Source organism: Pelophylax lessonae (assembly GCF_965119305.1).
Source record: "Pelophylax lessonae genome assembly, chromosome: 4".
NCBI lineage: Eukaryota > Metazoa > Chordata > Amphibia > Anura > Ranidae > Pelophylax > Pelophylax lessonae.
In genome coordinates, this window is record NC_138771.1 from 328636100 (window position 1) to 328652046 (window position 15947).

Genomic DNA, 15947 nt, shown 5'->3' on the forward strand with positions numbered 1-15947 from the left:
ATCAGATCCTGATAGAGAAATCGCGTGCTGAGGAAAAGGAAAGATGGAAATCTACCCACACCTTCCTGCCAGGAGGGGGGAAGAGGGTAAACCTCTTACCAGATTCACATATGCCAAAAGCCTTGAGATTATAATGGAATTCTTTCCTTTCCTCAGAAATGACAGTGGATCGATGTTCCCTGGTGGTAGGTGGCTGCTCTTAGTCCTCGGGATGTTTTGTGGGAGAAAGAGACCGCCAATAGTGCATTATTTTTAAACCATTTATTAGGTAAAGTAAAAATACACTTACATGGATATAAAAAGAAAATGCTTTGAATCACCGCCAAGGAGTTCCTATGAGCCGCGGCCGCCTGCAGTGCGGACCGCTACGCTGTGAGTGATGATGATGCAGCGCCTCCTCGCTGACGCGTTTCCTCCCGATTGGGCATCGACTGAGGTAGGAGGCTGTTTGTTTCTACCACGGACACTTGAATTTGGACTTTTCATTATTTGTATTTTTGCACTGTATTTTTATTAACAGTTTTGTTTATTTTGTGACACATTTGTGTTTGCACTCAGCACAGTATTGGGAATTTCACCTGGGTTTTTGTGTTGCATTGCAAGGACTGTTTATTTGGATTTACTTTGTGCACTTCACATATAAGTTGATTATAATTCGTACTCAATAGTGTTTTACACTTCAGAGAAACATATTCTACTGGTTTAGCGCACCTGATATAAACACATTTTCTTGTATTCATCTTTGTAGCTTGTGCATTGCTGGTCTTTAGTCAAGTTTGCGTGTAGCAAAATCAGAGCTAGACTTCCAATCTTGTTCTTGTGGCCAGTAAAAAGCTAAGAATGTATTGCTTATGCCATTCATATTCTATGGCATAAGAGAGTTTTAAGCTGACCATAGACAAGTATTTTTTTTGCCATTCAGCCAGTCAATAAAAAAACAAATTCCTCCATCTACACAAGCCAGGTGGATGGAGGTATCAATATCCCCACTGGGACATTGTATTCTTACATAGGGACTCACCACTGTCAGAATACACTGATCAGCATGCTTCCAGCATGTTCCAGCATCTTCCTTCAAAAGAAATCGATCAAGCTATTGACATCTCTCAAGTGGGGACAGCCACACACATAATACAATTCAGAAGGTCCCTGGCTGAACTGGAAAAATCTTGGTTCGTATATGGCCAGCTCAAGATAGAGCCCACCAGCATAAGGCACTTATAGTGCATCAGTTATAGAGCAGTCTAAAGTGTTAAAATTCTATATTGGCAAATTGGCAGATTAAGATGCAACATTTAATCAGGATTATTACGTAAATTACAGAGTCTTTAGAGAAGGCCGCATATCCCTTTACATGTGTGGACAGGTAGGAAATGATTCCACTTATGTCCAGGAATCTAGCCCCAAGGCATGATTTGCCCAACCATACCCAAGTAGGGATAGAAGCTGGAGGTAATGCTAGGTTTTTTAGCACACATATTAATGCCAGTGGACTTTGTGAAAATTATTTATACATGTCAGGGGTAGGTTTGGGTTTCCTATTCCATCTGCCCAAAGAATGATAAGTGTAGGCTTCCAAAGGATGCTTAGGAGTTTTACTCGCTTCATAATTCTAAATATGTGAGAAAATGGTAAATTGAAATGTATCCTGTGGTGTTGATTCCTGAGCTCTGATGCCACTCCTAGATTATGGAATTGTGGTAATAAGACAACATGCAATTATTTAAAAATGTTATTTGTGCCAGTATGTTTTCTTTAAAGACATATTAATACAGCAATTCATTTAACGCATGATGAACACATTAATGCACGATTGTGTTTTAACACCAAGGTGCCATCTAGATTGTGGATTCCAACTGTATAATGGCTTGAAGTGCAGTCAATATACATTTATAGGAACATATCTTATTTTTATATGTGTAATAAAATACATTGAACCCCTACAGTTTTATTTTTCCCTTGCTCCAACCCTAAATTACTTTGCAAGAGGCATAACTCTAAAAAAAAAATTGTTTATGCAAATCATATATAATAATTGATAAAAAAACATATAACATAATGGAAAGAAGAAGAAAATTGGTTTATCATTTAGAGCAGTGGTCCTCAACTCCGGTCCTCAGGACCCACTAACAGGCCAGATTTTAAGTATTACCTTGGGGAGATGCAGACTAGAATACTGCAATCACTGAGCAGCAAATGATATCACCTGTGATGTATTTTAGTTTTCCTGCAAACCTGGCCTGTTAGTGTGCCCCGAGGACTGGAGTTGAGAAACACGGGACTAGAGTACTGCAATCACTTAGCAGCAAATGATATCACCTGGGATGTATTTCAGTTATCTTGCAAACCTGGCCTGTTAGTGGGCCCTGAGGACCAGCGTTGAGGACCACTGATTTAGAGGATTGAAGCTATATAGCTATGTAATTATGCCTGGAATCTAAAATCATGTTAAGGCATATAGAAATATAACTTGATCAGTTAGATATATGGTTCAATTGAATCCATTTATTCTGTTTATAATTTCATTAAAAAATCAGTAGTAATATTCTGTAGTTATTATTATACTTTTGAAGAAATAACAAATAAATAGTGCCCTAACAATGAAAACTGATTATAAGTCAATATAATCAATGTGAAAGAAAAACATAAAAGTCTCTCAAATAATATATCTTTGCTTGGACGTCTGAAAAAATGTTTTTCTTTAAGTGAGTCTGTGCCAAAGTGACGTAGTAGTATAAACATACAATGGTGTTTCACATAAACCAACGTAATGAATATAAAAAAATGAACATAAAAGTCTCTCAAATGATGTGAATCAGCTTAAATTTCAAAATAAGATAAGTGAGTCCGTGCCAAGGTGACGTGCCAATATGTGCAGACAATGGTGTTTCACACAAACAGATGTTCTTAATGCCAGGGTGGCCTCTTACCACAATAAACTTCTATAGTGACATTCAAACTGTAGAGGTGACAATGTGGTAAGGTGGTAACACCCGGTGGTAAAGATGGAATCTTACCTGAGATCAGGGAGATATGAGCTTGGACTGCTGGAAAAAGACAATCCAATATGTAGATAATAAGGAGTAATGGACTCTCGCTGGTAAATTCTGGAACTGGTCCACTTCACAGTGATAGGTTCCGGTGTCTCAAGGCGCAATGGCCAAGGAGAAAGTACCCAAAGGAAAAAAAGGGGACTGATGGTGCATTTCCCTCAATATAAATTTATTAAAAAAGAAGGCAACCACTTACATCAAAACACAGAAACAGACACATGTATAAAAGTTCAAGTTAAAATTGCACGGCCGCCTGCAGAACGGTCCGTGACATATGGTGGCGCAGCTAGCCCCCCTGACGCGTTTCTGACTAGCCCCTCTGGGGCTCCATTCTCAGTAGATGACTCCTAAGTGGAAACGCGTCAGTCGGGGGCTAGCTGCGCCACCATATGTCACGGACCGTTCTGCAGGCGGCCGTGCAATTTTACCTTGAGCTTTTATACATGTGTCTGTTTCTGTGTTTTGATGTAAGTGGTTGCCTTCTTTTTTAATACATTTATATTGAGGGTAATGCACCATCAGTCCCTTTTTTTTCCTTTATATACTTTCTCCTTGGCCATTGCGCCTTGAGACACCGGAACCTATCACTGTGAAGTGGACCAGCTCCAGAATTTCCCAGCGAGAGTCCATTACTCCTTATTATCTACATATTGGATTGTCTTTTTCCAGCAGTCCAAGCTCATATCTCCCTGATCTCAGGTAAGATTCCATCTTTACCACCGGGTGTTACCACCTTACCACATTGTCACCTCTACAGTTTGAATGTCACTATAGAAGTTTATTGCGGTAAGAGGCCACCCTGGCATTAAGAACATCTGTTTGTGTGAAACACCATTGTCTGCACATATTGGCACGTCACCTTGGCACGGACTCACTTATCTTATTTTGAAGTTTAAGCTGATTCACATCATTTGAGAGACTTTTACGTTCATTTTTTTATATTCATTACGTTGGTTTATGTGAAACACCATTGCATGTTTATACTACTACGTCACTTTGGCACAGACTCACTTAAAGAAAATCTGTTTTTCAGAAGTCCAAGCAAAGATATATTATTTGAGAGACTTTAATGTTTTATTTTCACATTCATTATATTGACTTATAATCAGTTTTCATTGTTAGTGCACTATTTATTTGTTATTTCTTCATTATTATTACGTTTCTAGTGCTGCTTTCATCTTTCCATTTTTGTTTTGCGCACCTTTAGGCTACATTCACACCTGAGCATAGCGTTTTCGCGCGCGTTTTTACCGCGATTTTACCGCGATTTACAGGCGTTTTTACAGGCGTTTTTTGTGCAGGCGTTTTTAGATTGAATAGAGACCAATGGTAAACGCCTGTAATCTGCCCAAAAAGAAGCTCATGTACTTTTTTGAGTGTTGGGCGTTTTGCTCACAGCGTCAAAACGCTCAGATGTGAACAGGGGCCATTGAAATGAGTAGGATTTGTCTTGTTGGGCGTTTTGAGAGCTGATCCTAGAGCAGAAAAACTCCCCAAAAACGCCCCAAAACGCCTAGATGGGAACGGAGCCTTAACTTTCACAATTATTATTATACTTTCGTTTTCCCATTTTCCATGAAAGGCTGATTAAAGTTATATTATACACTCAATGTATATTTTGGAGACATGACACTCTCTGTAGTGTATTTTGGATTAAGTAGGGAATTTTTTGACCCCCCTGTTTACTTTGCTGTCAGAATACAATGACACAGTGCAGGAGTTCCCAAACTGTGGGTCGGGACCCACTGGTGGGTCGCAAGCTGTGTTTGAGTGGGTCGCCCTGAGCCGGAAATCACTGAGAGAGGGCCCACTTAAATTGTGCTGTGTGAGCCCGCGCAAATTACAGAGAGCCAGAGCAGTCAAATCGCGATGGATTCCCTACCCCGCCCACGCAGTTTACGTTTGAGGGTTGAGGGTGCTGATTACTTACAACTCCGCTTATATGCCACACATGCCACAGGTTTCTGACCCCTCACTTAGAACATCTGGCAAGTGTATTCAATAATAAATTGTAAAGTAGTAAGATTGATATTTGTAATTTAACATCCCCCCTCCCTTTAAAATATGCATTATTATTACCAGTATTATTTGCATTTATATAGCGCCAACAAATTCTGTAGCGCTTTACAATATTCAATTACAAGCAAGTGAGTCCCGAAAAATAACTGTATTCAGAAGTGGGTCTCAGTCCAAAAAGTTCAGGAAGCCCTGACACAGTGGGTAGAATTCCCTCATCTACCTTGAATGTGTGGATGTAGGAATCAGTTAATTTTTTGTCAGCTGAACAAAAAAAAAGCTGAATTGTGTATGGCAGCTCTCACTTGACTATCTGCCCCATTGGAAAAGTTCCCTAACCTTCCTGTTCAAGTGACAAATGTAAAATTTTGGACTCCCATCACTTTCTGTCCCAGTAACCCTAGTCACCTGAACAAAGAGAGTGGGTGAATCTCCCAAACAAAGAGACAACAAAATTGAGAGTAAGCAACACGGCGCTTTTTTTTCACACAAATAGAGCTTTCTTTTGGTGGTATTAAATCATCTCTGGGTTTTTTATTTTTTTTTAAAAAAAAGAAAAAGACAGAAAATTTTGAAAAAAAAAAAGTTTTTCTTATTTTCTGCTTGTAAATTTTGAAAATAAATAAATTTTTCTCCTTCACTGATGTGCGCTGATGAGGTGGCACTGATGGGCACTGATAGGCTGCACTGATGGGCACTGATGAGGTGACACTTATGGGCACTGATGAGGTGGCACTTATGGGCACTGATGAGGTGGCACTGATGAGGAGGTACTAATATGCTGCACTGATGAGCACTGATAGGCGGCACTGATAGGCGGCACTGATGAGCACTGATAGGCGGCACTGCTGGGCACTGAGAGGTGGCACTGCTGGGCACTGATTGGCGGCACTGACGGGCGGCACTGATGGGCACTGATGGGCGGCACTGATGGGCACTGACAGGCGGCACTGATTGACACTGACGGGTGGCACTGATGAGCACTGATGGGCGGCACTGATGAGCACTGATGGACAGCAACATCAGTGCCCACACTCAGTGCCCATAGTGCTGCCAGTCAGTGCTCATCAGTGCCTAGATGAACAGGCACTGATGGGCACTGACTGGCAGCACTATGGGCACTGAGTGTGGGCACTGATGGTGGGCAGTTAGTGTGTTTAATGTACCTTGTGTAATCAGGGCACTGGTGATCAGTGCCCTGATTACATTCTTCTGTGTCCCCGACGGCTGATCGGCTCTCCTCCTTCCTCACACTGCAGTCTCTGGGTGAGAAAGGAGCCCTGGCGATGAGAGATGATCTCATATGTTTACATATGAGATCATCTCTCATTGGACGGTCCGATCACATGGTGAATGCCCGCTGTGATTGGCCATTCACCACGATCTGTGATTGGCTGTGTCCAAGGGACACGGCCGACACAGATTTTCCCCGATGCGCGCTCGTGGGAGCGCGCGGGGAGCCTGTGTCTGGGAGGCCGTTTAAAGACGGCCTCCCGAAAATGTGAGTCCGCGCTGCAGCCCTACTTCGGCTATAGCGCAGATGGGAGGAAGTTAAATAAATGCTGAACTTTATTTGGTCAATGCATGTTATGGAGTCCTGTCTCCAAAAGATAAATTATATGTGTAGTCAAAACTTTCCAAACACTAAACAGGTGTTCTGTGTTTCGGGCATACATCCCTGAATGCCTAGGATCCTAAACACAAGTACCACTTGGTATAGCAGTCAGCCTTGTCCAGCCAAAGTGTTTTTCAGCGTGCCATAAACTTTTACAGGCTGCAGGCAGTGGGGCTGGATGCTGCATCTGTGCAACCCAGGTACACTAAAATGTAAGGTTTGGATGCACACAGTCTAAATGCTTAGTAAGTCAGGAGCCCAAGGCAGATAAACAAATATTCAGTAAGCAGAGAGGAATCCATGAAAAGCAACTATCCTGAGGTCTGACTTCAGCCCTTCTGTAATGGAAGCTTCCCAGATTAGGCCCTTTTCACACTGGCACTGTTAAACCTGAGTTTGCTTTTGGAGGATATTTCTATATAAATATAAATGGAGGTAATGATTTTTCAGAAGTGTCACTCAAACTTAGCATTAACCCGTGTTTTAGTGCAGTTACTTTAGCTGCATTTAAGGAAAATAGATTTCCAGGATCAGAATCTCTGAACTCAGCTAAACTCATTATGAAAGACTTACCTTGAAACAAAGCCCTCCAGTATCACACTTTTACCACTGCAGAGGCTTCCATATTCCCCCAGTCTTCCTTCCAGGTTCCTGGGCTGCGGTCGCTTGAATGGCCGACCCTATTTAATGTCACTCTCGTGCATGCGCGTGGGAGTCTTGGCCATGGGGGTATGCTGTTCCTTCAGAGCGCATGCACCGGTGATGTCACCGGCTGCTGCTCGCTAGAATATCTCAGAAACGGTTTAAGGGATATTCATTTTGTCTACAGGTAAGCTTTATTATAAGCCTACCTGTAGGTAAAAATCAAAACTAATCAAATCAAATCTAACCCACTTTAAAGCAAGAATTTCTAAACGAAAATAAAGCAGATCTGGAAAGCATAAAAGTTGTTTATACTTCCCAGAGAACTTCTCCTGTTTTTAATAGCTAAATACTGGAATGCAAATGTGAATGTAGTCTTAGTTTTCTGAGTTTTTTTTTTTTTTGCATTTGGCAAGAAAATAAGGAAATTATCTGATGTATAGACCCCTTATGTGCATTAAAGTAGAACTATAGGCAAAACATGTAAGGGAGGGTTATAACCCGTGTCAGATTTATTTTTGCCAATCTCCATTATGGAGATTTCCCTTCACTTCCTGTCCCAAAGCCAAGCAGGAAGTGAGGGGAAATCCCTGCAAATTAACCACTTAAGCCCCGGAAGATTTTACCCCCTTCCTGACCAGGGCCTATTTTGCGATTCAGCACTGTGTGACTTTAACGGACAATTGCGCGGTAGTGCGACGCTGTACCTAAACGAATTTGACGTCCTTTTTTTCCCACAAATAGAGCTTTTTTTGGTGGTATTTGATCACCTGTGCGATTTTTTGATCATGCGCTATAAACAAAAAAAGAGCCTCAATTTTGCAAAAATAGCAATATTTTTCACATTTTTTAATATGAAATTCCCCAAAAAAATGTAAAAATCTAAATTTTTTAACATTTTCGGTCAATTGTCATATGTTTGGTAAAAAAAATCGCAAAAAGCGTATTTTCATTGGCTTGCGCAAAAGTTATTGCGTTTACTAACTAAGGGAAAGATTTTTGTCATTTTTGTTGTTTTTTTTTTAACGCGTAATGGCGGCGATCTGCGTTTTTTTTTGCGGTACTGCGACATTGGGGCGGACAGATCGGACCCTTGACTGACATTTTTGACACTTTTGGGGTTACCTATAAATGTATGCTATAATGCTATAAATATGCACTGTTACTGCAAAATGACACTGGTAGTGAAGGGGTTAACTTTATTTGAGAGGGAGGGGCTGTGTGTGTCCCTAGGGGCGTGATTCTAACTGTGATTGGCTGTGGCTTGAGCTGTAGAAACAGTGATCAACGGTCCTACATAGTAGAACCGTGGGAACACTGTTTCTACTCAGGGGAGAATGACAGGCGGCTTGTTTACACTAGCCGCCTGACTTTCTCCCTCTGCACCGACGATCGCAGAGTGACCGGCGTACATCGGGTCCGCCGGTCACACACGCGGGGGGGGGTCCGTGACCACGCGGGAGCGCGCCACCGGGGGCGCGCGCTCGCTCGCTCCCTAGACCCTCACAGGCTAGCGACGTAGATCTACGTCACTCTGCCTGTGAGGGGCTGACTGCCGCAGTAAATATACTGTGAGCAGTCGGCAAGTGGTTAAAGGGATTCCTTGGGGACCCCCAGGTCACCAGAGCTAGTGTCCCCATTGGAAGATTTACCATTGAAAGATAATGGTAAACAGGACAAATAGAAAGGGTAAATCTCCCGAACGGGAGCACAGACAACAATAAAACTGACAGGTGTTCTAATGCCTCTGCATTCTATCCAAAACTAAAAAAAGTTTTGCCTTTAGTTATACTTTAATATACTGAACTGTATGTTAGGAATGTTTTTTTTTTACAACTGTATCAAATATGCAGCAAGCAGCACTTTCTCCAAGGCACTGCAGCCACAATGCATTTAAAACATTTTTCATTTAATTTTGGATAGAGTAAAGGGGGTTTCTAGCCCCGTCAGTTCTTTTTTAACATCTCTGTCTCATTGGGGAGATTTCCCTTCAATTTCTGTCTTATAAGTAGAACAGAAAGTGAAGGAATCATGGTGTGTGTCACCAGAACATGTGTCCCCAATGGAATATTTTATTTCTTTTAGTATTCTGGTGTCAACCCAATCTTTGGGATTTTCTTTATCAGTTTTAATGATAACTGTAAACATGACAAATAGAGAGGACGAATCTCCCTAACAGGGGCACAGGCAGCAATACACACTGACAGGGGTTGTAATCCTTCTCCACTTTATTCAAAACTAAAAAAAAAAAAATATTAAGGTAATAAACTCTTATACTGAGGACAAAATAAATCCTGCACAAGAGTATGCAGGGCAAACATAAAATGGAAGCTAATAAAAATAATGGAAAAACTACATTCTGGTACCTTTTTTTTGCTTTTTGATTGAGAATGTTGAATATGAAATTGTAAAAATGCAAAGGTAACCTTATAAACTGTATTAATATGCATATCCTTTTGTACTCCAGGGTCAGGGCAGTGTACTGCAAGAGAAAGTCATACAGCAACAGAATGGGATGAACTGAGTTACTGCAGGGGAGACGCCATTGAAGTTGTTGGGTTCTTTGTGCCTGGGCTCAAGTGGTTTGTTGGAAAGTGTCCTTCAACTGGAGTGATTGGTTTTGTACAAACAAGGCATGTGGATCCAAACTGTCTGAAAGCTTTGTAAGTATTAGAGCATACTATTACCTTCCTAACAATATATATTTTTTTCATGCAGGTCAGTATTTGTGCACAGACCTATGTGAATAGAAATTATTAATGCTACCCCTTAAATACAAGATAGATAAAATCTGGGCTTTTTTTCCCTTAGAGAATAGGTGCTGGAACTCTTATTCCGAGTCACTTCTTGTTTGCACCCCCTACTTACCTCCTAGTGCCATCCATTGGTTCCTCCCCCTACCCACCTCCCAGCACTGCCTTGTTTAGAGAATAAAGAGCCAATAGTCATTATGTCATGCTAAGGAGTTTGAATGGAATTTGGTAATAGTAAGAAAAGCAGTAAAATACTGTAGATCCCCTGCAACCAGCAGCAAAATACCCCCTGAGCAACAATGGGCCCCTGATACAAAATATCACCCCAGCAACAATAGATCACAGTCATCAAGAACAGATCTCCCAGCAGCCAGCATCAGTAGACTCTCCAGCAGCCAGGAACAATAGACCCCTCCTCAATAGTAGATCCCTTCCAGCAAAAACTGGCTCCCCCAGCAACATAAGCTTCCCTCCAGCAACAATAGATCTCCCACTAGCAACAATAGACCTCCCCAGCAATAATAGGCCACCACCCAAAAATACCTCCCCTCCAGCAACAATAGATCCCCCAGCATCCAGCATCAGTAGACCCTCCAGCACACCCCAGCACCCCTTACCATTACATGCATTCAGTGCTGGGGGTGCAATCCCCTGCTTTCCCGCTGAAAAAAAAAAGCCCTGGCTAAAATATATAAAAAGCCAAGTAGAGAATGGTTAAAATCCCTATTAATTGTTTTTGACATTGCCTGGTGATAGTGGTGAGAGTTTGTCTCCCTATTGTGGGCACAGAAACCAGAGAAATGTTCTACCCCTTCACCAGTCTAATAATTACAAAAATATGGAGGTTTGACTTTAAATACAATATATAATTATGATCCTCACACTAGTTCTGTTAAACCATAAAATACAAGGATATCCTAACAGTTGGTCAAATAATATCCAACATTCTTGTTTTTTTAAAGAGTCAGCCCAACCAAACTAGATAGCTAAGTTGTGGGTAAGGTGTATGCTCTTAGGTTGAATCATTTCTTGGTTTCTTAATTATTTGATAGTCTTATGCCTTTTTTAGATGTTATGTAATGTAAAAATAAAAGGAAGATGTCAGAATACAATGACACAGTGGGTAGGATTCCCCTGTCCATCTCGATTGTGTGGATGGGAGAATTTATTGTATTTTTTCGAATTAGCCCACTGGCAGTTAAAACGATAAGCCCCGGTTCACACTTCTGCGTGTGCGGGGTTCGCATGTAATGTCGGAGCGCACTGCTCCGACATTACATGCGATCAGCTGTGCGGTGCGAGTTTAGCCATACAGTTTGTATGGCTAAATTCGCATCGCACCCGCAGCAAACACGCACAGGAGGCATTTTTGCTGCCGCATCAGGATCGGATCGCACAGCGGTTCACACTTGTGCGATCTGATCCTGTGCGAACTGCACGATCGCACTGCGATATGCGATCAAACTGGGGGTGTCGTTAAGATTACATTGACACCCCCAGCGTATCGCATATGGCAGTGTGAACTGCAGGGGGTGCGTGTGCGATGCGGGAACAGGCTGCGAATTCGCAGCCTTCCCGCATCGCATAAGTGTGAACCGGCACTAAATGACACTTGCATGGCCAGCTTATGTTTACATTTATTAGCGTGCTCAAAGTTGTGTGTCACCATGCCTAGATGAGTTCCTACTGTCTCATCATGAGGGCCAAAACCGGACCTGCCAAATGTAAATGCGGGTAACCCCTGGCACTATTGGATTGGATATGGAAACAAGGTGAGCCCTGCACTTCCACACCTTCAGGAGAGATGAGAGGCCTGGCAGCCTTCTGAATATTTTTCATTATTAACTGAACGCTCCAGCTAGACATCTCAGGGCCCAAACTCCAGCCAACGCTGCACATAGTCTACTGGCCAGTCAGACACTTTTCAGAGCTAGCAGTATAGCGTTAAAATGCTTGTACATGTATCTTTGCCTGTGTTTTCTGCTAGGCTGTGACACCTAATAAAACATAAAACCCCTAAGGTGTGTTGATGAGTCATCACGCATCCCTTAGAGGATAGAAGAGCCCGTTATACCAGTGGCTTCTGCAGGGGTAGGGCTACTTATGTAACTGGTGGCTACTGAAATTGCTTACTGTAGTTCCTTTCTTTTAACAAAATACTGTTCCCCCTTCAGTACACATCTTGTTAAAATAAATGGGCCCTCTGACAAAAAAGGGCCAAGGAAAAAATCCAAGGAGAATTCCAAGTTCTAATTACCAACCACCCTGCGACTAACCAAATTGTCTAACAGTATGCGTTAAAAACAGGGGTTTAGTTCGAACACATCTGCAAATACATGCATAAGCTACAAGGCACCCTGTTACCTGTAGTCCCTGCCTCTAACTTTTAACTCCTCAGTGGAAGCACATGCATTCTGATGGATAGATAGAAGGCAGATGGGCTGGAGGGAGCCCACCCCTCCTTAAAGGTACAAGAACAACCAGCATATAGCACTATGGCCCCAAAGGCATCAGTGCCTTGCCTGACCAATGTATCAACAGTACAAAAAGTTAGCCACTGCCCCATCTATAACTGACCGGTCTAACAGTATGCATTACAAACAGGGGTTCAGTCTGCACACATTTGCAAATAAATGCGTAAGCTACAGGCTCTGGGTACCCTGTTACCTGTAGTCCCTACCACTAACTTTTAGGAGGATCCACAGTGGAAGCACATGCATTCTGATGGATAGATAGAGGGCAGATGGGCTTGAGGGAGCCCACCCCACCTTAAAGGTAAAGGGGCACACTGCATACCCAGATCTCTAAGTCTGAGGGCTGAATAGGAATGCTCAGTTATTGTTGCAATCCACAAAATCCACAAATCCATATATGAAATACAGTAATGGTAATATGGTGTGATAAGCATATAAAAGTAAACATTGTATTAAAAAATAAGAGTTTTATATTATTAAGCTATTAATGTTAACCTAAAATATGTGCTCCTTAAAAATGCAAAATCATTTCCCTTTGAATTAATGTTTATACAATAGGATATGCTGAGTTTAACAAACTTCCTAGAAAGCATATAAGGGAGTACTTTAAAAAAATAACTGTACAAGCAATATGTCTCTAACAGGTTGCTTCTCCTGGTTCTTACTCACTGAACCTCCAATTATTTTTCAGCTATGCTATTCCTTTTTAGTTAAAAAAAAAAAGCATAGCCCTTACCTCCAAAGAATGTCAGATTGGCACACCAATATGATATCATAATCAATTGAAGAACTTTGAATTGAGCACTTTAATTTCAGCACTTTGTATTGAGCACTTTGTATTAGTGCTCTTACATAACACAATTTCCTTTTTTCTTTGCTTTGACTTACAAGCATAGCAAAACTAATTTAAAATGTAAAATTCAGTAAAACATAGCAGAGGTCATGGTAACAATGTGTGTTTTTCATAAGTTCATAGTGTCAATGCAATCTTTTTTTGTATGTTTTATGGATTTTATTGGGTTCTGACCAGAGAGGGGATACAGCTAGACATCTGGAACATATATTTGTAGGCAGATTTGTGTAAACCAAGAACTGTTTTTTTTTGTTGTTGTCATCTTTTGAAACCTAGATATAGATTCAAAAGGAATATGAATTGCTTTAAACTAGATTTCCGGGATAACATTGGAAATGATTTAGGGACAAAAATACAGTTGCCCTTTAACCGCAGCTACAAACTGGGGAAGCTGGATGTAAGGCTAGGACATATTTTAAGTTAGCCTGATATAGAACTTTTTAAGGAAATATAAATTAAACGAATTTTAATAATGCTCCCTTCTCCAACTGTATTTTTTTCCTTAAATCAATTATCAGCATCCTCCGAGTGCTGTCCACCTAGATTAGTGGTGTCCAAACTTTTTTCAAAGAGGGCCAGATTTGATGAAGTGAACATGCGTGAGGGCCGACCATTTTGCCTGACATTTGAACCATTAAAATAAATATACACACACACACACACACACACACACACACACACATATATATATATATATATATATATATATATATATATATATATATATATATATAGGAAAAAATAAGCATTAGTACTTTATAAATGAAATCATACTTACAGAAACAGGCAGTAGGATTGTAGAAGTGGCTCCTACAGGTGGCTGTGTGCGGTGAAGGAGAAAAGGCGAGAAGGCATGCAATGGGAGCGGGGGGGGGGGGGGGGTGTAGCAGGACTCGGGAGCAGCCGAGGGAGGCCAGAGGCCCCGCCCCATCACATCATCGGCATCAGGGCGGGGATGTGAGAGGTCTCTGAAAGGCATTTTAAAGTCAGCAGTGTCTCAGGTCTCAGGGGGCCATATAAAACTAAAGAACGGGCCGCAACTGGCCCGCGGGCCGGACTTTGGACATGACTGACCAAGACAAATACTTACCGTCCTTCTCGTTCCAGTGATCTTTACTGTGGGACACTGCCTAATGCAACAAATCATTTTTTGCAAAAGCATCCTATTACTAATGCATATGAGTGATACAGCCCCATTCCTTCCTATTGGCAAACCATACTCAGCTGGACTGCTGCAGACCTCCATGAGTACAGCTCATCCAGTGAGGCTGCAGTGCACATGTGCATTGGGATGGGATTCCTGCGGAGACGTTTTGCTAGAAAAGCTGTGCAGCTGTGAGCAGGGCCACACAGTAAAGATCACTGGAATTAGGAGATGGGCAACTTGTGGGCAGCAGTTGGGGTGAGGATATTAATTAAAGGACAACTGTACCAAATGAACAGTAGTCTTTAAAAAGCCTGGGATGCAGGCAGACAATGATATTGTGACCAAGCCTTTTAATTAGATCAAGTCGATTTTGTACACTATTTACCCATTTTTAATTTGTGTACTTTATTAAAAGTGGAAGATGCAACATTAGGAATAAGGCTCTCACCTGTTTAAAGCTTGAAAAGTCAGACTCCATGATGGTTTCACCTGGCCAAAAACTCAAGAGGGCATATCTCATATTTAGGACATAAGCCAGAGTAATTCGGTACCCCCCATGTCAACCCATAATTCTGTTTACCTTGAAGAATGAACCTAAGCCTGAATGCAGTTCTGTCTTTCTACAAGAAGCCACATGGAGGTGCTATTGCTCCACAACCACTGCATTAACATTGTGATAGCTCATAAATCATACAGTGACTGATAGCTCTAGATGCTCAAACTAATGTGGTACTGGGAGTAAAATACATCTATCCAGGGATCGAACCTCCCTAACCTCTCTTTTAAGAAAATAATAAAAAATGCTGGGCTCCTTGCTGGCAAGTTGTTTTTTTTTGCATTTTTCATAGCTAAGTGGTTACTGATGTTGGTAAATGATTGGTCCAACATGAATCCCTAAAATAGAATAATGCCTTGTTTTGCTATCTGATACAGCATTGTATTAGACTTACAGATTGTTAGTATTAGTGCTTTCTCAGTCCCAAATGGATTTTCACTGATAGAAATCAGACCTTTTCTAGGAAAATGCCTTTGTTTTTATACAAACATTCACTCCCTAAATGGCCAAAACTGTTAAATTTAACTGACATCATGAAACACCTCATAAAAATAAAATGCCGTACTATTTGGCATGCACGTGTAGATGATAAATGAAATTATCCTTTTAAAGTATTGAATTTATCATATCATAAAGAATATCATACTATATGTGCAACCTGTTTTGGCATTGTAACATGTAAATCGAACATTAGAAGAAGTATTTCTTGGAAATAAGCCTCAGAGAATAGATGGTTGGAGTCATGACAGGTGTACTTTGATAAGTTAACTGGAGCAAATAATGCAGGTTATCTATACTTGATAGGTAGTAGATTCCATTATAGACACCATACACCAAT

General features: G+C 41.2%; 1 protein-coding gene across 3 annotated transcripts in view; it reads left to right on the forward strand.

Moving 5' to 3' along the window:
- Nucleotides 1-15947, forward strand: part of SH3TC2 (SH3 domain and tetratricopeptide repeats 2) — a 181785-nt gene that overhangs the window by 97533 nt on the left and 68305 nt on the right. For all 3 annotated transcript variants that reach the window (XM_082254470.1, XM_082254468.1, XM_082254469.1), the window contains one exon: nt 9794-9989. In XM_082254470.1, the coding sequence (XP_082110596.1) occupies nt 9794-9989 (196 nt within the window). The remainder of the gene's footprint in view (nt 1-9793; nt 9990-15947) is intronic.